Source organism: Equus przewalskii, chromosome 26 (genome assembly GCF_037783145.1).
Source record: "Equus przewalskii isolate Varuska chromosome 26, EquPr2, whole genome shotgun sequence".
NCBI classification, from domain to species: domain Eukaryota; kingdom Metazoa; phylum Chordata; class Mammalia; order Perissodactyla; family Equidae; genus Equus; species Equus przewalskii.
In genome coordinates, this window is record NC_091856.1 from 36,860,204 (window position 1) to 36,882,148 (window position 21,945).

At 58.8% G+C, this 21,945-nt stretch overlaps 1 protein-coding gene across 3 annotated transcripts in view; it reads left to right on the forward strand.

The window, feature by feature from the left end:
- Positions 1 to 236: 236 nt before the first annotated feature.
- The window catches only part of OLFM1 (olfactomedin 1), a 39,701-nt gene continuing 17,992 nt past the window's right edge, over positions 237 to 21,945 (forward strand). The window contains exons 1-3 of one of the 3 annotated variants that reach the window (XM_008521378.2): positions 237 to 736; positions 16,345 to 16,494; positions 21,690 to 21,845. In XM_008521378.2, coding sequence (XP_008519600.1) covers positions 641 to 736; positions 16,345 to 16,494; positions 21,690 to 21,845 — 402 coding nt within the window. In that variant the 5' untranslated portion in view covers positions 237 to 640. Of the gene's footprint in view, positions 737 to 14,012; positions 14,304 to 16,344; positions 16,495 to 21,689; positions 21,846 to 21,945 lie in introns of those variants that run through there. The other 2 variants (XM_008521377.2, XM_070596572.1) reach the window with 2 other exon arrangements.

Here is a 21,945-nt window from a genome sequence, read left to right on the forward strand (position 1 = left end):
GGCTTTGGATCCTAGGCCCGTGCCCCAGATCCTCCCCCAGCTGTCATTCCCACACTCCACTCTTCAGTCCGCTCCAGGGGCCCATGTTCCCAGCGCTGGCCGCCCCTGCACCGCCATCCCGCGTCCCAGGGGTCCGCAGTCCCGTAGCAGCTGAGGCCAGTCAGGAAAGAGCTTTCTCTCCGAGTTAAATTTCCCCCGCCTTTTTGATGTCACATCCTGTCCCAGCCTGCTTCCCCGCCGGCCGCCGCCGCCCTCCCCCTCCCGCGCGTGAGCGTGGCGCCCGGGCTCCTCTGCGCCACCCCGCCCCCGCCCCTTCCCTTCCCTTCCCAGCAAACTTTTGGCACCCACCGCCTCGAGCCGCGCATCTGCGCTCCGCGGGGCGCGGGAGCCGTCAGGAGGAGGGGCGGAGGAGGGGCAGCCCGCCGGCCCCGCCCGGCCCAGCCCTGCCCGGACCGCGCGGAACCGCGGGACGCGATCACTATGCAGAGCGGAGGCTCCGCGCAGCAGACCCCGCGCGCCGCCTGCTCCGGGTGCTGAAGGCGCGGGGACACGGCCAGGCGCCGCGGAGCCAGCAGAGCCGGGAGCGCGAGCGCGTCCGCGTCCACGCAGCCGCCGGCCGGCGAGACCCAGGGCTCCCTGCATGCCAGGACGTTGGAGGTGGCAGCGAGACATGCAACCGGCCCGGAAGCTCCTCAGCCTCCTCTTCCTCATCCTGATGGGCACTGAACTCACTCAAGTACGTGCACCCAACGCCATTTTCCTCCCTGCGTGCGAGGCGCCCGCCCGGCCCCCAGGGAGCCCGGCAAAGTCGGGGAGCGGTTCCGCGCAGCCCCGCTCCCCCTGCCTGGGCGCCCGAGCCCCGGGGTTAGGGAGGGAGCCAGGGCCGTACCTGGGTTGGAGGGAGGGGTGCAGGCTGACCCGAGACTGGGGCTGGCCTCCCAGAACCCCCCAGCCCTGACTCAGCGGGGCTGCACAGCTGCCCCTCTCTCCCAGGACTCCCCAGCCTCCCACTCCCGCTGAGAAGTTCAAAGGGTAGCACGAGGGGGTCATTTGGCTGCTGTTGTCATCTGGGGGGAAGACAAACGGAGCAGGGTGTCTAAGCCCCTGGCGTTCTCAGAGGTGGATCTGACCTAACTCCCACCACCCACACCCTGCACCCCTCTTCTGGAGCATCCTGCATCCCCGCCTATGGGTATAAGGCTGCCCTTGGGGCTCCCCAACCAGGCAGTGGGAATTGTGCTGTGGAGACCAGACAGGGAAGGGCAGGCGGTCGTTGTGTGTGGGGCTGGGGTGTATTGTGGGCTCAATGTGGAGGGCTGAGGGGGTTGTGGCCACATGCGCGGCGTGAAGTGTGAGTGGCAAGCCACCGTGTGCGTGTGCGCGGACCACTGGGCATTTTAAGCAGGCTTGCCATCCCCTGAACAATGTATCAATAGAGAGCCTGTCTCAGGCTGGTATTCTCCATTTTAAAAATTCATTTCGGAGCTGGCAGGGCTGGGGGAAGGAGAAGGGCTGTCTGGGAGCGCCCGGCTGGGGGTGTTGCTTTGGCACCAGGGTGCTTGGAAGCGTCTGCCAGCTTCAGGAGCCAGGCTGCACGGGAGTGACATTAAAATGCCCTTTGGATGGTGCCACTGTGCCACGCTCTGAGCTGAGAGACGCTGGTCCTTTGGAGCTGCTTGTCCAGGAGGTGGATGGGCTGCCAGCTCTTGGCCCCAAGCCCCAGCTGCCCCAACCCTCCTTCTCTCCCTCCCCGCCTCCCTCCCTCTCAGAATAAAGGAGGAAACAAAAGAGAGAAGAGAGAGAGAGAGGTGGATCACAGGAGAGAAGGCTCTGGAACAAGCTTCCCTTGTTTTGCCTTGAAGCCTTTGCTGGCTCTCTGGCTCTGCCCAGGAAGTGCAGCCCCACCCCCAGCCTCTGGAGGGTTTTGTTGTCACCTACCCTTAGAGACCGCTGCCCTGGTGCCACCCGACAGTCAGCCAGTTCCCCTGGAGAGGCTCTGCCTCATCCCCGGGAGAGAAGTTTTCCTGGCAGTGGGGAAGGCCCTGGTGAGTGGTGGGCTCGTGCACTGTGGAGGGACAGTTGCTTGCATGCACGTGCACACTCACACATGCTCACACCCACAGCCATGAGCACACACGAGCAGAAGGGAGCCAGGCAGGTTCTGATTAGCATGTGCCTTACTTTGACGTCTCGGGAAAGAGATGGCTGGTCCCAAGGGCCCTCCAAGCCTTAATGGCCTTCTTATTCCAGGCACTCTGAACTTCCATTCCCAGACCACAAGATGCTTTTCCGCCCTAGGCGTTCCTCTGTGCACGTTTTTAAAGACCCCCTGTGCTTGGAAGAAACTTTTGGTTCAACTTCAGTTGGAAGCTTTGTCTCAGTGGTGAAAGTGCTTGTCCGTCCACACCGTAGGCGCCGGCCATCTGACTTTAGTGCCAGCCCCTGCACACACCCCTGCATCCTCACCCTGCAACCTGACTGTCCCCTTCAGCACCCTGGTCAGCTCCCCGGGCTCGCAGCCCTCCCTGGGGCGGGGAAGGGATGATGTTGTTTTCTTTGGGGGGTTCTTCTTTCTGAAGCTGAGCTGTGGGATCTCCCTAGGGAGTGAGTCCCTTAATGCAGCCAAGAGGCACCTCCCCCCTCGAGTGTGGCCCTGCCCTCCCCGGGCCTGCCTCTGAGGTTAGGTTTTCAGAATCTTCTGTGGGAGGCCTTTTAGCCCTAATTGTAGCGGGATTCTGGGGCAGAGGCTCAGCTGGCAAAAATCGCTGTAAGCATTTCAAGTCTAAGAAGGGATCAGAGAGTGGCGGGCTCGGACCAGCTCCAGAGAGGCCGGCTACCCTGGTCCTGCCCAGGTGAGCCCCACAGGGTTGGACGAGGTGCCTCTCACCTGTAGCAGTGACCTCTAGCGTGGGGACTGGGGTGGGAGTGGGTGTGGGGACAGAGGAGGGCTCCTCTGAATCTGAGAGCTATCTGGGGACATCCATACCCAAGAATCTTGTGACTTACCTTTGTGAAGGAATACGATCCCTCTGGGCTTTAGGAAAAGGAGAACAGAGCGTTGGTGATTGAGTTAGGTTGAATCCGTCGCCCACCACCCTTTTGCGCTCCCTCTTTAGATAAATTGCACCCACAGCCACACCTCACTTTTAGGGCCCTTCCAGGGACACAAGCGTCCATGGCCGCTGTATTTGTGGGTGAGCACGCATCGTAATGGGGCCAAGTCAGAAACGTATGGATTTTACCTGTGCTTCGCGGATGCCTCTTGAAGGATTCAGGCAGCCGGGCGGGGGAGTGGAGCACATGGCCGGGCCATCTGTTCTCCTGACAGCTCACTTACGATGAGCCACTCAATCAAATGACAACTGCTGATCGATGGCCTACTATGCGCCAGGCTTGTGGGCCCAGCTGAACTTTGTTCTCAGACAGAAAGACGTTTTCCTTGGTCCTCTTCCACGACTTTCAGTGAAAGACTGGCGTTTCACACTCCTTGAGAGGCATCATAGGGAGCTCCCCAGCCAGAGTGCAGAGGAGTTGCTTTCTCTGTCCTGAGGGAGGTGGGGCAGTGCTGGACCTGCCTGAGCTCCTGGCCCAGCTCTGGCCCACCCCAGCCGTCCATTCAGATGGAAGCGTGTCCCCTGTATGTGATGGCCTCAGAAGGCTGGGAAGCTCTGTACCATGACCTTGAACCCAGCTGCCCGGACCCTCCCACTCCCAGCAGGCACTGTCTGGTGACCTTGAGAGAGGCTCTTAACCTCTCAGCCTGAACTTCTTCCTTTTTAAAACAAGGAGGATTAAACTAGATGATTCTGGAAGGTGTCTCCCACTGCAGACCCCCGCCCTGCTCTTTCAGTGGCTCACTCACCCGTCCCTCCCACCTGCAGCTCTCGGGGGCCAGCTGGTCGGGTTTAACTTGGTCAGACCTGAGCTTACGATGCTGAGTGAGTCCGAGCCATGCCCGATGGCATCTGGGCCGCCGAGCTTTGTGGGAAGACCCGGGGCTCTGCCGTCATCATCTGTTGTAGAGGCATAAGAGCTGTCCGAGTGCTCTGGGATGGGGGCGGAGGGAGGAGCGGTTTCTGCCTCTCGAGCTGGAGGAAGCGTTGCAGGAGGAGTGAGGTGTGAGCCGGATCCCAAGGTGGCCCCTGGGTCCAGCACCGAGCCAGGGGCAGGAAGACAGGGAAGGAACAGGTGGGCAGGAGGGAAGCTGCACGCAGAGGCTGCAGCATGAAGAGGGGCCGGAAACCCGGCCCTGGTGTACGGAGCTCAATAAAGGTGTGTTGAAGAACTTGACTTATTTTAAGCATGAAGTAGAGCCCTTCTCATTAGCTACGTGAACCCCAGGCCGGGCGTGGCCTCTCTTAACAACGTAACATCCCCCGACACCCTGATGTGGCGCCAGCTGTAAGTCGGCACAGAGCGTCCTGGAGTGCCAACTGTTACTGTGGTTGTTGAGCGCCTTCAGGCTTTATGGAGTGACTGCTGTGTGCTCCGTCCCCAAGTTTGACGGGCTGTTTGCTGGTCTAGGCGCCTGAGTAGAGATGTGGGCAGACCCTGGACTCTGCTCCGGGGGGAGGTGTGTGGGTGCTGTGCACGGGCAGGGCAGGGGTCACAGAGCAGCTGGCGTGGGGTCAGCCCCCTCAGAGACCCACTGAGGCCCAGCACCTCAAACCTCTTCTGTCATCCTCAGATTCAGCTCCTTCTACAGTGGAAGACCCCAAGCCACTCCCCTGAACAAATTTAACGAGAATAAAACAGCTGAATTTGGTCACCTGCTTGAGGCTAAGCTTGGGCCGTTGGACCCCGCTGACTTCCTGTCCACCTGCCCCAGCCCCTCAGCCCCCAGCTTTGGGCCCACATCTGCCCTGGACGCTGGAGTGCTAGTGCGTGTCAGGGGGCTTGGGGAGCACTGGGGTCTCTTCCTGAGCCAGTTAGTTCCCAGCGCACGGAGTCTGTTCCATCTTTGCACTGCTGATGGCTACTGCCTGGGCAGCCGGCCTCCGGGCCACGAACAGCGCTCCGGGAGAGGGGGGCTCCCATCTCCCCTGCGGGCCTGCCTCCCTGGACCAGAAGGCACCGTGACACCAGGGGGGCATTAAGCTGTAAATGCTCAACATGAGGCAGCTGCTTCGTCTCTGAAAGCAATTTGCTTCTCATTCCACTGACTTCAACCTTCCCCAATAAAAAGAAAGGTAATTTTCTGCCTTGGGTTGTATTTATTACTAAAGTTATCAGGCCCTGTAATCAGTATTAACACCACCGTGTAAAGTAATACAAAACTAATTACTAGCTAAGCTGAATTAGATGCATGGCCACCGTGAGCTGAGCCAGGCTGACGGGGGGAGGAGCCAGTTTTCGGCTCTGGAAGATGCTCTGTGGATGCTTCTCGCTCTGGAACCGACGGCCGTAAGGTTGTTCCCACGGCTGCCGAGGTAAGGGGAAGAGGAAATGGAAGGTGAAAAATGCATATCTGTTCATGTTTTCAGATTAGTACACGTAGAAGAATCTCGCCAGGAGCTTGAAGCCCTCGGGATAAACCCGTAATGAGAGTTAATATTTTCTGAGTGTCACTGCGTGTCACCCTCCCTGCCAGGAGCTTAATCTGGATCAGGTCACAGCAGTCCTGGCAACCCTGTGTTACTGTCCTCATTCTCGAAATGAGGAGACCGAGGCTCGGGGAGGCTGGGGACCCTGCCTGGTGACCCCGCAGCTAAGGGACAGACCCCGGACAGGAAGCAACTCCCAGTCCCAGGTCTGTCTGACACCTGCGTTCATGTTCTCGTTAAGACGGAGAGAAAGATAAAAAGTAGAGAAAACAGCTCAGTATCACTGAGAACCAGTTAAACAGGGAGGCCCAGATCATGCCGACCTTGGTGGGAGCCAGCGAGCTGTGTCTCCGTAGCTGTGGCCAACGCTCCACCTGCTGCTGACCTTGACGCTGGACTGTCAGAAGGAAGGGCAGGGCACGGGGCGGAGCCTTTAGTTTCTTTCCTTCCACTAAGGATGGGTGACCTCCGACCTCCGACAAGTCCCTTCCCCTGGGGATGGGAGGGGCGGCCGAGAGAGGACGCCCGGGTTCCTCAGCTCAGTTCTCCCAGGCATGAATCAGGGTTCACGGGGGGCGCTCAGCACCCCCTCGAGCAGCCAGCATTTGCTAGACGCCTGAGAGCCGAGAAGTAAGAAATCGGGCAGGGACGCAGTCGGCTGGTGTAGCCTCCAGTTCTCAAAACCGCCTGAAACGTGCAGTTCTAGTTACACCTGCTGCTGCACTTGGCGGAGTTTGACGACCTCAGGAAGTGACGCGGCCGCGGGGAAGAGGATGTGCGGCCACCCGTCCGTGACCAGGCCTGGCATGGGGCTCCATGTCCGGGGAAGGCTTTCTTGTTAACACCGTCCCCCCTTCTTCCGTACCTCGCTTAAACCTCATGACAACTCCAGCAGTGTTTAAAAGACGTGGGCTTACCACTCTCGGCACTGGGGATTTCACCTGGATGTTCCCTGTTCATGGTTCAGTGACATCTAAAATCTGACGGTCAGTAAGAGAGTCGGTGACCAGGAAGAGTCTAGATTGAAGAGTCTGAGAGAGGGATGGGAGGATGCTGAACGTCAGCCTTTGTTCACAGACAGATGTGCAGGTCACTAACACCCACCCGGAGATGCTCAGCAACAGCAATTCAGTTCCAGCCCGTCGTTTTCGTGGGTGCGCAGGATGCCCCCTGGGAGGTTAAACGGCGCCCCAGAGATTTCCATAGTGTGTGAAACGGCTCTCACTGGTGGTTCTGGAAAGAAAGTTACTCCCACTTGCTTCAAGTGATGCTGTGGGTGTCTGAAAGTCAGAAAAAGAACAGAGGTATATTTGTAAACATGGTCAATAACTTTACTAACACCCAGGGTGTTGGTTGTAAATGTGACCGCATAGCAGGACTCAAAGAAACCGAGCCCGCCGTTTGGAAACAATTCTGCTCTCAGATATGTGAGTCCCTGTGCCCAAGGCTCCCACACGCTCCCACTCCCCGGGCAGCCCAGCCTCCGAGTCTCGTCCTGGTGGCACACAGGCAGGACCAGGTGTGAGTGGCAGCTGGGAAGAGGACTTTGAGTTGCTCCACAAGCAGCATTGGAGGGGTGGTATAAAGTGGGGAGTTTCTCCAGAGACAACACCAACTGTTGGCAGAGGTGGTGGAGAAGGTTTCTGAGGCCAAGTCCGGGCTCAGCAAGCAGAGGGAGGGTCCTCGTGGGTTGGTGAAGGTGGCCATGGTGCTGAGGACGGAGCGTGCGCTCTGGGGGCGTGGCCACCTGTGGGAGCCGTGTGCGCTCTGGCTGGAAGGAACTCAGTGTCTAGGATCTGGCAGCACGAAGTCCTCTGCTCTGAGCAGATGCTGCCTTCTGGGGTGTTTCCTGCACATCAACCGGACCTTGGAGTTGACTCTTAGATGTTTTTATAATAACATCACCGTCTAATTCATGTCAGGATCAATTAATTCATGTCAAGATCAATTACTTCTTCAACAGAAACCAGACTGTCCTTCTCATGCATCATGGAGCGTTCCCTTGCCTGGAAAGTAGGGATCGGTAACATTTGTGGGGCCCCCGAAACCACAAGCTCAGCCCAGAGGGCATGTGCCTGCCGAATTATCTCGTCCGTGCTCTTCACGGTGCCACTCCCAGAACCAGACCCCATTTCTGCTGAGCAGCTGTGGAGCTGTGGCCTCCCACGGTCTGGACGTGAGCCAGTCTGAGGCAACGTTTATGAAAGCAGCATGGAACTTTCCAGAGTGGGAGCAGAGGGTGTGGGAGGAGGGCCAGGGTGGGCCGCAGACCGCCAGCTCACTGGACGGACAACGACCCAGGACTGAGGGCTGGAAACGGGGTGCATCGGGGTTCGGTGGGAAAAGCAGTCCCGTGAGAGCTGTGGGTCAGCCCAGTGCCCTCCCTTGTGGAAGCAGCGCCCCTGTCTGGGGGGATTTTGAATAAAGACCATAAGTCCCGACACCAGAGAAGGAGCTTGAACCTGAGCGGAAGGTGGAAGGTCAGTGCTTGGATTAGCAACAAACCCCACATGGCAGTGGCTCCCAAGGACAGTGGTGCATTTCGTGGCACAAGCTGCCACGGTGGCTGGTGAGGCTCTGGTCCCTGTGTCTCTCTGATCGCGCTTTCCTCATGGCAGAGGCGGGGACAGGAGCGCTGCAGACATGTGCACGGCTGGCTCTGATGGCTTCTGCTCAGGGGACGCAGCTGTCCCTCACCTTCCCCTGGCCAGAATATCAGCCCATACAGCCAAGCCCGACATCGGTAGTGGCAGGGGACCCTCTGTCTAAGGGAGGCGCTACAAGGCACATGGGGATAGGCCGGGAGGAAATCTTCTTATGGGAAGGGCATGAGGAGAAATAACGCCGTCCACCGCTGTCCTCTGGAGTATAACCCAGAGGCCGCAGAGGGGCTGGAATGAAGGGGACATTGCTTGGACTGCCCATGGTGGTCCTCCGTGGCTGCTGGGAGAGAGGGTTCAGGAGACCCCTGGGCTCCTCCCAAGGTGCCCAGCTCGAGACCAGGTCCTTTCCCAAGAACATGCTTCCGCCAGCAGAGCGGGTGAATGGGAAGGGTGCCTGCGGGGTGCAAGGAGCACAGTGGCTCCGTGTGGGCCCCTCCTCTCTCCTCCCCCTCACTTTCTCTTCCGCCTCTTTCTTCCCTTCCTCTCCCTGCCCCCCTCCAGCTATGTGCAAATAGCTTAAGGAAAATACACATATTTTTAAACAGCAAAAGGGCACCCAAGCTGTGTCCTTTGGGGTGTCTCTTTGCCAAGGAGCACGGGGACTGGCCCGGACCCCGGCAGGTCCTCAGCCCGTGGACCTCGGTTTTCTACCTGTGGAATGCACTCGCTCAGATGTGCCCTCCTTGCACAGCTGTTGTGGGGCTTCCCTCAGTGATGCTCCAGCCCCCACACGAGCCTGTCCCCTATGAGAATTACAAGGTCACAGGCAGGAGGATGGTTTCACCTAAGGTAATGTCATTTTGAGAGCCACGAGCCCCGGGGCTGTGGGTGTGAGCCTTCCTGTTTTCACGTGTGCAAGTGAATTTGCGCAGAGCCCACCAGGGGCAAGCACCAGGGTGAGCACCGACACCCGGCCCTTTTGACACGTCCCAACAGGTGGCCCAGCACTGTAGGCCTGGACCAGGAATCGTGCAGGGGGCGTGGCCTCACAGCCTTCCCATGGGCTCAGCCCACGAGGGCCTAGGAATGCTCAGGCAGAAATGTCTCTGGTGGGCCACCATGCACCGTGGAATTGTGCATGTGGTGGGCGTCTGTGGCCCCGTGGATCACGCTGCTCCTGGGGCTTGTGAGCTTTCACAGTGGCCGTGTGCTGTGGTTTGAGCGTTGGTGCCCCCGCCCTTCATCTGACGAAATCCTAACTCTCAAAGACGATGGCATTAGGAGGCAGGCCTTTGGGAGGTGCTCTGCCCTCGTGAGTGGGATTAGTGCCTTATAAGGAGGCTCCGGAGAGCTCCCAGCCCCTTCCACCGGGTGAGGACACAGTGAGAAGGCGCCAGCTATGAACCAGGAAGTGGGCCCTCCCCAGAACCCAACCCTCCCGGTGCCTTCGTCTCGGTCTTCCAGCCTCCAGAACTGTGAGCATAAGTTTCCGTTGTTTATAAGCCACCCGGCTGGTGCTATTTCATTATAGGAGCCTGAACACACTGACACGGCACGACATCTGGAAGGCAGAGGGGGGCCACAGTTTTGAGCTTGGCCCTGGGAACAGCTGGCTCACACAGGACCTTGGACAGGTAGCGCTGTCTTCCTCAGCCTGCAAGTTCTCCTCTGCAAAGAGGAGTTGGTGTTAGCACGGCTCACAGGCATCGTAAGGAGGAAGGGACGGCAGGCACTTAGTTCGAGGGTGTCTGGGGCACAGCACCTGCTCAGTGGTGTCATGATGGTTATTCAGAGTTGCTAATATAAGCGAACCCTTGCTTCAAGGGAAGGCGTGTGGAAATTGGGGTTCAAATTCCTCCTTGGGAACACATGGTGTTGGCCGACGCCGCGGATCCTGTCATCCAAACGCCTTCCTTCTCCAACACTCCGTAGATTGCTCGTGGAACTGCTGTGTGGCCTTCCGGGTCAAATTACACTTGCTCAAGCCTTCTCAGATGGCCCCGGCACATGCGCTAAAAGCAGTGACTTCTCCTGCTGCATCGCAGGTTTCAGACCTGGAGAGGACTTTGGTTTGGGATGAGATGAGGTGGAAGTGACCTACCTTGAACCTCTCATCTGGTTACAGCAGCAGGGGTGCAGGCTGGAGTGACAACACAGGTGTAGATTACAGCAGCATGGGTCCCGCAGGTTCCCGCAGCTCAGGTGCAGGTGAGGGCAGCAGGGGTGCAGGTTGCAGTAGCACAGGTGCAAGTGAGAGTAGCAGGGGTGCAGGTGCGGGCAGCTCAGGTGCAGGTGAGAGCAGCAGGGGTGCAGGCGAGACCAGCAGGGGTGCAGGTGAGAGCAGCAGGGGTGCAGGCGAGAGCAGCAGGGGTGCAGGTGAGGGCAGCTCAGGTGCAGGTGAGAGCAGCTCGGGTGCAGGCTCCCGGTTGGGTGGGGAGCAGGGCTGTAGCCACTGCGCACCCCTGTCCTGTCCACACACTCCATCTGGGAGGGCGCAGTGAGAACAATGCATCTGTTCAGTTCTCTATAAACACAGACAAGAAATGCAGAGATGATGACTCGGATTTGAAGGCACCGGAGTGGGTGTGAGTCAGCCTCTCCTCCCATCGCTCTCCGTGCTTTGGCCTCCCGGGTCAGCTTAGTGCCCAGAAAGCTGCAGGAATTCCAAGGTGCGGTCCTCGTTTGGCAAGCCCAGTGTGAGTAACCCACAGCCGCATTTTTAAAAGACCACTCCTCGGCTATGCCTTAGGGGGTGCTGGAAACCCTTTCAGCTCCCCAACGCAACTGCTAGCTCAGGAGAAATAAGATAGGGGGTTTCAAATCTCCAGGCTGGCCCTAATTGCCTGTCCCCTCGAGGGTCGGAGAGAGTCCCTGGGCCAGTGGAACTGAAGGCAGTTATCAGTCCCCAGGGCGTCTCGCCTCCAACAGTCCTTGGGAGCAGCACTGTTCTTATGGTGGCAAGCCACCTGGATTTCATTTCCTCCGTCGAGAAGCCCAGCCAAGTTGGCAGTCTTCAAATTTAGAGCACCAATTGTAAATCCTTGCGGGAACTTATTGACGTGGAACCCAATCAGAAGTTCTCCAAACAGGAGATTTGTTCGTTCTTTTTTTATTCTTTGTATCTGTCCATGTGGGCTTCACCTTCCTAGAATGTGGCTCTGGGTGCAGGCAGTGGTTTCCGTCCAACAATACCTCCTCCACACCTGTCTATATCAGCAGCATCTCTTGCGGATGGTCTTCAGCCAAAAGCAGCTCTTAAGAGAGGTGGCAGGGGCCAGCCTGTTGGTGCAGCAGTTAAGTGCGCACGTTCCGCTTCGGCAGCCTGGGGTTCGCCGGTTCAGATCCTGGGTGCGGACATGGCACCGCTTGGCAAGCCATGCTGTGGTAGGCGTCCCACATACAAAGTAGAGGAAGATGGGCACGGATGTTAGCTCAGGGCCAGTCTTCCTCAGCAAAAAGAGGAGGATTGGCGGCAGATGTTAGCTCAGGGCTAATCTTCCTCAAAAAAAAAAAGAGAGAGAGGTGGCAAAGGTCTCTGGGGGCATGAGGCCCAGCTCTGCCTCTGGTGTTCTCACCAGTGTCCCCTCTGAGCAAGTTTGGCCTTCGGACAAGGACTGGCACTCTTATGGGACGCCAAGCCTGCCCCTGCAGTAGCTCACTTCGTCCTCACGACATGCCAGGGAGAGGAAGGCTACTGTTATTACGCCTACTTTACAGATGGGGAAACCGAGGCACAGAAGGGCTAATTACCTCCTTGGTCAGTGTCTCACAGCCAGTAAGTGGCAGAGCCAGGACTCGAACCCAAGCTGCCTGGCTCCAGAGTCTGCCCGTGGAGCACGCACGCTAAGATGCCTCACTGGTCACGGTGTCCACTCGGTGGGTTGTGGGGCAGTTTTGTTCACGCAGGGTGCCCGGCTGTGGCAAGTGGCCCAGAAGCTGCTGCCCTGGTCACAGTGTTGCTTCTGTCCTGTGGCCCACAGTGCACTGCATCCGTGCTTGGTTTCGGTCCGGGGTCTGCAGCACGCCGTGCCCCACATCTTGTGCTCAGTGGGTGATAATCTGCCGCTTATGAGATGGGTGGTGGCAGTTCTGTAGATTGGATTGGGTGGGATTTGAAGTTATCCCAGGAACATAAGTGGTCCTTGTCCCTCTGCAGTGGGAAGCGGGTGCGAGTGATTTGGGCGGGCGAGGCTTGTGGCGCTGCATCTGTGTCCAATATGTGTTGAAAGAGAATGGAGGCAGGTCCTGGTGGCTGCTCCTCCGGCACCCAGCGGGTGTGCCTTAGTGCGGCGGATTCCGGCGGTTGGAGCAGAGCCTGCAGTACCGGCTGGCACTGGGAGATGGCGTCCTGCCCCAACTGTTGGCATTCGCTGCAGCCAACCCAGGTGCTGCCACAGATCCTTGTATGAATCAGGACAGCAATCCGAGGCACCCCTTCAGCCCGTGGGTCTCACCCCAACACTCGGGCCAGGACCATCCTGGCTGTCACTGAGTCCCCTCTACAATTGGGGACGGAGCAGAGAGAGAGGGAAGCCCTAAGAAGGTGGTGTCCATCTTAGGCGGCCGCCAGGAAGGCCAGCTCCTTCCTCCCAGTGCCGGTCTTTCAATCTCCATGCAGGAAAGGAGATTAATTCTCACCCAGGCAGAAAAGTATGGTGAGTGATCTAGATGATTCCTTCCTTCCCAAACGACTGAGAAGGCTAGATGGAGGCCTGGAGGACGCGTCTTTCATCTCGTGCACATTCTCAAGCCCTATTAAGGTGTTTGACCGCGTCAGGCCTGGCTTCTCAGCAGACTTGCACATGTCCTGGTGCTGATGCTGCAGACGGCTGGGGGCTGTGGCAGGCTGCCCTGCCCCTCTGCCTCGGCACCAGTACTCCAGTCCCCCCACACAGGGACATGGGGAGCCGGTGAGGACACCCACCCCTGCCCCCAACCACAGACCCCAGGTTCCACCCACACCCCACTTCTCGTGGTGGGGTCCCTGCAGCTCCCCGCCCACGCCTGAGCCTCAACCCTACACCAGCTCCTGCCCTGAGTGCACTCTCCTGGTGCCAGCTTGCGTGCCCACCCTCACACCCACACCCAGGAGCCCTCGCTGGCAGTGCTGCAGCTGCCAGGAGACTCCCGTCCTCCCAAAGGCCCCAGAGCACCTGGCTGCCGCTCTCCCAGGAGGGGCTTTCCTCTTACACCCCTTCCCCTCTCCACGTGCTGGGCTGGAGACCCCGGCCATCCAGGGGCTGCTTTCCAGCTGGCCAGGAGCTCGCCCTTCCGCTTGGGTTTCAGGCAGCGGCCCAGGCTGATGGGGAGCCTGGAGTGACCACGCAGTAGGTCCCCAGCAGTCAGGGTGCAGAGGGCCCTGGGAGGGGGTGTCTCAGAGGGGTTCCTGGGCCTCGCTCAGCCCTGTCCACCGTGAGGGTGGGAGGGCAGCGGCCCATCCGTGCATCTAAGGCCGCCGCCCTGCCTTGAGGGGACTTTTATGACTTGGGGCACCGTGGTTCGTCTTTCCTCCCGGGTCACCCCATTCCAGCTCCTCAGTGACGGGGGTTTGCAGACCTCGCTGCCAGCAGCCAGGGGGCGGCGGGGAGCCAGAGCGGAGAGGAAAAATCCACCCATTTCCTGGGCAGATTGCGTCGGCCGCCGCCCGGCCGTGTCCCCGCCTCCCGGCCGCGGCCCCCGCGCGCAGCCCGCGGCGCGCTCAGAGCCAGAGCCGGGCGGCCCTTCCCGGCGGCGGAGCGCAGAGGGACGCGGCGGCACCAGGCACCCGGCAGCGGCGGGGCGGGCAGCGGCCGCCGGCGGCCACTCTCTCTGGCGCCCAGGGGCGGCGCAGCCATGGCCGGGGCGCGCGGGGCGGCGGCGGCGGCGGCGGGCGGGCGGTGGCGGGCAGAGGGGGCGCGGGGACACGGCCGGGCGCCCCTGCCCGCCGCGGTGCCCGCCGCCTGAAGGCTGCCCGGGGCGCGGAGCCGGCGCCGGCGCGGCGCCGGTGCAGGCGGCGACTTGAGGCGCGATGTCGGTGCCGCTGCTCAAGATCGGGGTTGTGCTGAGCACCATGGCCATGATCACCAACTGGATGTCCCAGACGCTGCCCTCGCTGGTGGGCCTCAACACCACCAAGCTCTCGGCGGCCAGCGGCGGGACGCTCGACCGCAGCACCGGCGTAAGTGCGCCCGCTGCCCGCCTTCGGGGGGCTCTCCTCCCGCCCCCTCCCCGACCTCCAACCCAGGGCTGGGCGGGCGCCGCGCGGGGCGCAGGGCGCAGGGGCAAGGGCGCACGCAGGGGGTCCCGAGGCGTCTCTTCTGCGCTGCGGGGTGACCCTGCTCCCCACGCCCCCAGCCCCGGCCACTCCTCCCGCCGCGGTTCCCCGGCAACGATTCCTTCCTTTGCCTGGTCCGCTCGTGGGGCGGGGGTAGCCTGCTCGGGCTCAGAGGTTCGGAGTCTTCATTCAACTCAGTCGTCTCTCACTGATAACGTTAGGAGGCTGAGGCGCGGGACTTGGGGATTTGTCCAAGGTCACTCCGCAAGTGAGGGGTGGAGACGCCGCCGCTCCATCCCGGTCTGCCTCGTCCAGCCAGGGCTCTGAGCGAAGCCCGCCCTACTTTGTAAAAGCCGGACTGGACCCGGCCCCGGAGTGGGGCCCCGCCGGGCGGCGGGCTCGGGAGCTCGTGCCCTCGCCAGCCTGCGCGTTCCCAAGTCCCAAGGCGCCTTTCCCTCCGCATCCCCATACGGAGGTCATTGGGCTCCCGCGGAGGAGAGTGCCGTGGGGGCCAGGGCGGGGCCCCCCAGGAGCCACTTGCGGCGGAGCTTGCCCCCTTGCCTTCTGCGCACCCCTCCCGCCCAGCCTCTCAAATCGTTTCTCCTCTTCTTTCGATGCCTTGGGGGAGGGGGCGAGTGGCCAGGGTCGCTTCTGGGCAGGGCTGACTTCGATGGTGGCTGGAGCCGAGGCTGAGCCGGAACCACCCATGAGCGACAGGCCAGGCGTGAGCGGAGGAAGGGGGTCGCCCAGGCCCGGCTCCCTCTAAGCTAAAAGGAGAGGTGAAGGACACGAGTCTCCTGCCGGCTCCCTTTTGGCTGCCAAGGGCGCAGTGCTCTGGGAGGAGGTCTCTGTGTGACCCCTCCTTAGCGCGTTCTCACGTTCACCTCACCTGCTGTTTCCAGAATTGCATGCACAGTGTTTCCTTCATAATGACTCTGTTCCTGTCTCTGGGCCCTTGGCTTCTGGGGCTGGAAATGAATGAAATGAAATGTATCCCTACTATAGATTCTCCCACCCTCTTCTCCTCCCCATCCCCAGGCTAAAAATAGCAGCGAGGTGACCTGAGGCCGCTGGGCAGGCGGAGGGCGGCAGGGCAGGGCAAGGATCTGTGTTCAGAGAGTGGTTTTGGATGGCAGTGTCCACCCTGTGTACCTGGTGGTCAGGATCACCTGAGCTGGGCTGCAAGGTGACACCAGCCTTGTCACCATGTCACCAGCCATGTGCAGCTTTGGTTTCTTGGTGGTCCCTGGGCACACCTCAGGTCTGAGGTTGGGTGTGACCCCTGCACAACATCACTGGCAACTTGGTGACATCCACCAAATGGCTTGTGGGTGGCAGCCTGTGCAGAGTTGGCAGCCCAGTGTTCTCTGGGGCCGTCTTCGCTGGGCTGCCAGCAGGAAGATGGCTGGAGCTCGGGGTCACCGCAGCTCTGGGCTCATAGGCTGCTGGCTCCCGGCTATTTCCACGGGTGCCGGGTCTCCTGGCGGCAGGGAGCGGCAGAGCGAGGCTGCGCCAGCCACCCCTGCCTGCCTTACGCGGAGGAGATCTCATTTCTGAATTACATGCCCACCGTGAGTCAGCCGGCCGCTTGCTTCCCTGCCTCCGGCCACCCCTTCCTTCTGCCTAAAGTAGCAAATTGGTCAGATGCCAAAACCCCAAGCATTCCTTTTGCTTAAAAATCCCTTGAATTTAAAAGTAAAATGTGAAGAGTTGTGACTGTTTGACTCCTTTCCAGTCCTGGGGACCCTGATGGGAGACTGTCTCTTTGTTCCTAGGGTCCCCTCTCCCTCACTGCGGTCAGAACTTGTCTTTGGACCATTTCTTTCCGCCTTTCCCCCGGGGTTGGAGGTGGACCATCTCCCCTGCTGGTTGCCCCTGGTACACTACCTTATGATCTCCCTTTCTCTCCCTCCCTCCCCCTCGCCCCCCCCCGCCCCCCCCCCAGGTGTTGCCCACCAACCCTGAGGAGAGCTGGCAGGTGTACAGCTCTGCCCAGGACAGCGAGGGCAGGTGCATCTGCACAGTGGTCGCCCCCCAGCAGACCATGTGTTCTCGGGATGCCCGCACGAAACAGCTGAGGCAGCTCCTGGAGAAGGTGAGTCTGCGCAGGGTGTGTGCGTGTGTGGGCGTCCTTGCATGTGCATGTGCATGCCCACACCAGCCACAAGGCTGGGCTAGCCTGCAGGCTGGTCCCAGCTCCAAGGCCTCACTCTTTCTGGACATGTCCTCGCTCAGAATATTTGTGAATGAATGAATCCATGAATGGCTAGATGGAGACTCCTCAGGCATGGCCCAGGAGGAGAGGAATAGACCCTTCTGGTCACTGCAGGCTCCACTGGGGAGCCATGTGGGCACTGAGGACGGGGTCCAGGGCCCTCTCCCGCTTTGCTGTCTCTCCAGGCAGCGCCTGTGGTCTGGAGCCCCGAGGCTCAGAGCCGCCCCCAGCAGCTGCCTGGGAGAGTGCCCTGGGAGCCAGCGAGACCTGCTTGGGAAGCTTAGGTGATGGGATCTGTTCCCCGCCTTTGAGCGGTTGTTTCCCACCGCAGATGCCTCCCTGGGACAAAAGCAGATTCAGTTGTTACCTCGGAACCACCTGGGAACAGCAGTTGGGTACACATTTTGAATCCCTTATTTCACTTACTCTTCAAAGAGGCACACGAAGCGAGTGAGATTTTTCTCCATTTCGAGAAGTGGGAATCTGGGTCCAGAGGTGGCCTGACTTACCCCAAGCCCACAGCTGCTTTGCAGAGAGACAGCCCTCAAACCACAGGGCTGCCTGCCCACTGGCCTGGCGTCCTCTGCCCCCCACAGAGGCTGCCGCTCCTGATGGATGCAGCCAACTGCCTCCCGGAAATGTCCCCCCCAGACCCCTGGATTCTCCAACGACCTGAGTGTCGGGGCCCCTGGGAGATCCTGGGGGCCGAAAGAGAAACAGGCGGCCCTTCTGGTCCATTCACCACCCTCCCCCGAGGACAGAGGGCATTCTACATGGGGACCCCTCACACCTGAAATTGAGGTCACACTGCACACATGTACACACAGACAGAACAAACACACACACACACCCCACACACAAACACATACCACATACACAGACAGTCACATACACACCATGCACCCATACACACACACCACATACACATCACACACCACAAATACACACGTACATATACACACACACTGCATACAAGTACACGCATACACATACACACATGCCACATGCACACCACATACAAATACACACGTACACATACACACACGCCACATACACACCACATACAAATACACACGTACACATACACACACGCCACATACATACCAAATACACATACACACACCACACGCACACATTGACACCACACACATACCGCAAATACACACGTACACACCACACACAGAGATCACACACAGACACATACACACCAGGTATGCACCACACACAAACATGCACACTCCATGCACAAACACACGCATATACACACACACCATATAAATATATGCACACACACACACACCCCTAGTAAAGCCACGAGTCTCCATGAGTCGAGGAGGATGGGAGGAGGCAATCGTGGATGGGGCGTCGTGCCTGAGGATGGCCGCTCTGCTCGCTCGGGGGGCTGCCCTCGCCACTCGGGAGGGTCATGGAGCCCCTCGGCAGGACAGGATTCTTCAGTTGGAGCTCAGCTTGACCAGAAGCCTCCCACGACTGCGGGCAGGGCGGGTCCCTTTCCTGGACTCAGTTTCCCGGCCTGTCAGGGGAGAGGTGGGTGGGAGATCGCTGGGGTGCCTCCAGCTCTGCCCGTCTGGGAGGACCTGTGGAGGGACCCTTGTTCCTTGGCGAGAAGAAGGACTGGGGGAGTGCAGAGCGAGGGCTGGTCCCCAAGCCTTCTCCCCTGTAAGGGACAGCGTGCTCCTCCCCCCATCCTTAGCCACCCCAGGAAATCATTTAAGAAGCATTAAAGTGAATTGCATTTAACAGATCCCACAAACATTTGTTAACAGCAGACTAGACTAAAGCCTGATGGGCCTTTAATTATTCGAATTAAAGAGGAGGGACTGCAGCTCCAGGGGCCTGGGAGGGGGGCTGGAGGGCAGGACCCCCACCCACGCTCTTGGGAGGAGGTGCCTGGTGGGTGACAGAAAGCTGGAAATGGGTTCCAGAAAGTTCTCTGGGCCCCTGGGAACACAGGCCTTGGGGCTCTCCGTTCTGCCCTTCTGTGCCACAGCGTTACTGCTTAACACTGAGCCCTGTTCTAGACCCTCGAGGGCACAGTTTTCAGGGGGCAGAAGCTGTTTGTCGCGAAGAGGGCCTCCCTGCCTCGTGTGTGGTTCCGAGTTCTGTCATGGGGCTGGGGGCCCAGGGGAGCGCATCCCGTGTAGTTCCGTGACTCTCCAGCCTGGCTTCACGTTCAGATCTTCCGAAGGTGGAGCCGTGGGTCCTGTGCCCAGAGGCTCTGAGTTTAACTGGCCCAGAGTCCTTGGGAGGGGCCTGGCAGCTGCACAGGGTTGAGGACCGCTGGAGACCCACAGATGCAAAAGGCAGGCGGGGACCGGGAGCTCTGTTCTCTTTGGAGATGCGCACCCCCGCGAGTTTGAAAGTGTGGTCTTTGGAGTCAGTCTGAGCCTTGACTCATGTGTGACGGTAGATAAGTTGCTTAACTTCTCTGAGCCTCCGTCTCATGTGTAAAATAGGACTTGAAATAGCGTTTACCTCCCTGGGTTTTGGAAAGATGGAATGAGATAGATAAATGACGGGCTCAGCACAGTGCCTGGAGCGTTGCAAATGTTGCATCAATGTTAGCAAGTGGTCACTCCCTGGAGGCCAACGGTGTCTGCCCCTCCCCGTTCTCAGCACCTGCTCCACCCGGGGCGCGGCGCGGGGTAGACTATGTCAGTCAGCAGCCGTGTGACCGTGGCGCCTCACTCGGCTTCTCAGGGACGCATCCTGCAGGTGAGAGAGTGGCCAGACCGCCATCTTCTGAGGGTGAGGAGATCCGGCAGAGCGAGCGCGGCTTCCTCCCGCCCGTTATCTGCTCTGTGATTGGCCAGAGAAGGAGGCGTCCCTTCTGGGCGGGAAAGACTGTCGGACAGTCTGTTTCCCTTTAAGGCAGCTGAGTAGTTCGGCATCTTTCAAATTTGTTCTCTAAATTTAAAATTTAATCACATTTAAAATTTGTTGAAAGCGTCCCTCCTCTGGCCGGTGACCAGCCCGTGGTGCCGCGTGTGGTCCCCTGTGAGAAGTGCGAGACCAGAGCCGGTGTCGGCCCAGCAGCTCCTGCTCAGCACGTTGTGGCCCCAGCTTTCCTGGATTTTGCCCTCACGAGAGGAAGGGTCCTCTCAGGAGGGGAGGGGGCAGGGGTCGTGACGGCAGCTGCCCCTTGCGTTCCCTCCTCCCAACCATACGGCTGCAGGGAGCACTCCTGTGCATAGGTGCTGGGGTGACAGGTGTGAAGGCCCAGTCCCCTTCCTCCATGAGTCACCAGTCCAACAAGGTGGTTGAGACAGCTGTGTGGGTTACTGCTGTGCAGGCATTGTGTTAACAAGGTGATGCTGTTTCCAAGGAGTGTGCAGCCACTTCCGGCTTTGCTCATCGTGGAAGCCTCCCTGGAGGAGGTGGCATTTGGGCTGGGCCTTGAAGGATGAAGGGAGCCAAACATCATAACATTTCTCAGAGAAGAGCAGTAGTAATTCAAAGTGACGGAATAAGACAGATGAGGGGAAACAGGGAGACGTAGGTGAGAGAGCAAATATATTTCAGTTTCCCACAAAATGTCTAAAGAGAAAGGCTCAGAGAGAGTCAAAGTCACCCACATATTATATTTCACAAGCATGAGGTTTTTCGGGTTTTTTGGTGAGGAAGAGTGGCCCTGAGCTAACATCTGTGCCAGTCCTCTTCTATTTTGTATGTGGGTCACTGCCACAGCATGGCTTGATGAGCAGTGTACGTCCACACCTGGGATCTGAACCTGTGAACCCCGGGCCGCTGAAGCAGAGTGCGCAAACTCAATCACTGCACCACTGGGCCGGCCTGTCACAAGCCTGAAGTTGTAAACTGAATTCGTGTCTGTTACTTTCAGACAAGAAGCCATGAAGTCCTGGCCTTTCTAAACGCTGAGATGAGCAGTGTTGGTCTTTCTCCTGCTGGGCAGCCCTTGGTTGCTGTCTCTCTTCTGTTTTGTTTTATCCGAAGGGTGGAGGATGCACTGTAAGAAATGGAAACCACACTAGCATCTTGTCACTGACCAGGCAAAGCGAAGCCTCATACCCAAATGATTTTGTTCCTAAAAGGGAGAGTATTGTCTAATTCAGCAAAAAATCAGCCGTGGAGATTTGCAGCTGTGGAGGCATCTTCCTCCTCAGGAATTGGATTAGATTCTGAGGAAATGACCCAAACGCCCCTTCAGCAGTCCTGAGCTTCCTTCCACCTCCCCTCCCACCGCCCCAAAAGCGTTTGCACAGAGTGCGAGCCAGTTTCCTGAAAATAAAATGCACTGGCAGGGGGCTGCACTAGAAGTGTTTTTCTTTCAAGCTCCCTGGAATCCTGTTGAATATTAAAGTTCCGTCTTGAGGCGAGACTCAATTCCGATCTGCCCATAAAGATGTAAAACAGCGATTCTTCATTTGCAGGCTGATTGATTTCCGACTCTGTGTTCTGAATGGACGTGGTTGCAGAGCAGTCATCCCCCTATGATATTGTGGGGGTGATGGATGGCGTGCGAGATGGGGGAGAGGACGCTCGATGCGCAATCAGGGAGGGTACGGCCCTCGTTCCCTCGTTCTGCACTTACGCAATCAGCCTCCTCAGCAAGACACCCAGCGAGACTGGGGGAAAGAGACTCTGTAGCTGGGGGTAGGGGAAGCCCAGCCATGCTGTTCATCTTGGTTGATATTTGTGCCTGCCTGACCGACTTCATCCTGCAGAGTAAAGAGGCTAGAAACAATCCCCCCCCCCAAAAAAGAAAGAGAAAAAATGACCCAAAGCCGTATGCCTGGAGCTCTGAGCAGTGAGGAGCTCGAGGCTCCTGCACCCCTGATTTGCACCCCTGGGCGTAAGAACATGTCCGGGAAGATGGCAGAGGAAATGTTTACCAAACCAGTTTGCTCTGTTCAGGGACTTCTTGGTCAGAACAACCCCTGATGCTGGTGATTAGCTGGTGAATAATGCCTGGGCCACGGCTGGTTCCCAGCGTGTTGGCGAGTGGAGAAGGTCACTGTCACGTATTAGGAGGCAAACAAGGTCATTGGGCGCCTGCCACAGCTCCTTCCTTGAACCTGTTGCCTTTTTGACAGGTGCAAAACATGTCTCAATCCATAGAGGTCCTGGACAGGCGAACTCAGAGAGACTTGCAGTACGTGGAGAAGATGGAGAACCAAATGAAAGGACTGGAGTCCAAGTTCAAGCAGGTGGAGGAGAGTCATAAGCAACACCTGGCCAGGCAGTTCAAGGTATGCATCTACCTCCTCCCCCTCCTCCCTCTCCTCCCCCTCCTCCTCCCCCTCCCCCTCCTCCTCCTCCCCCTCCTCCTCCTCCTCCCCCTCCTCCTCC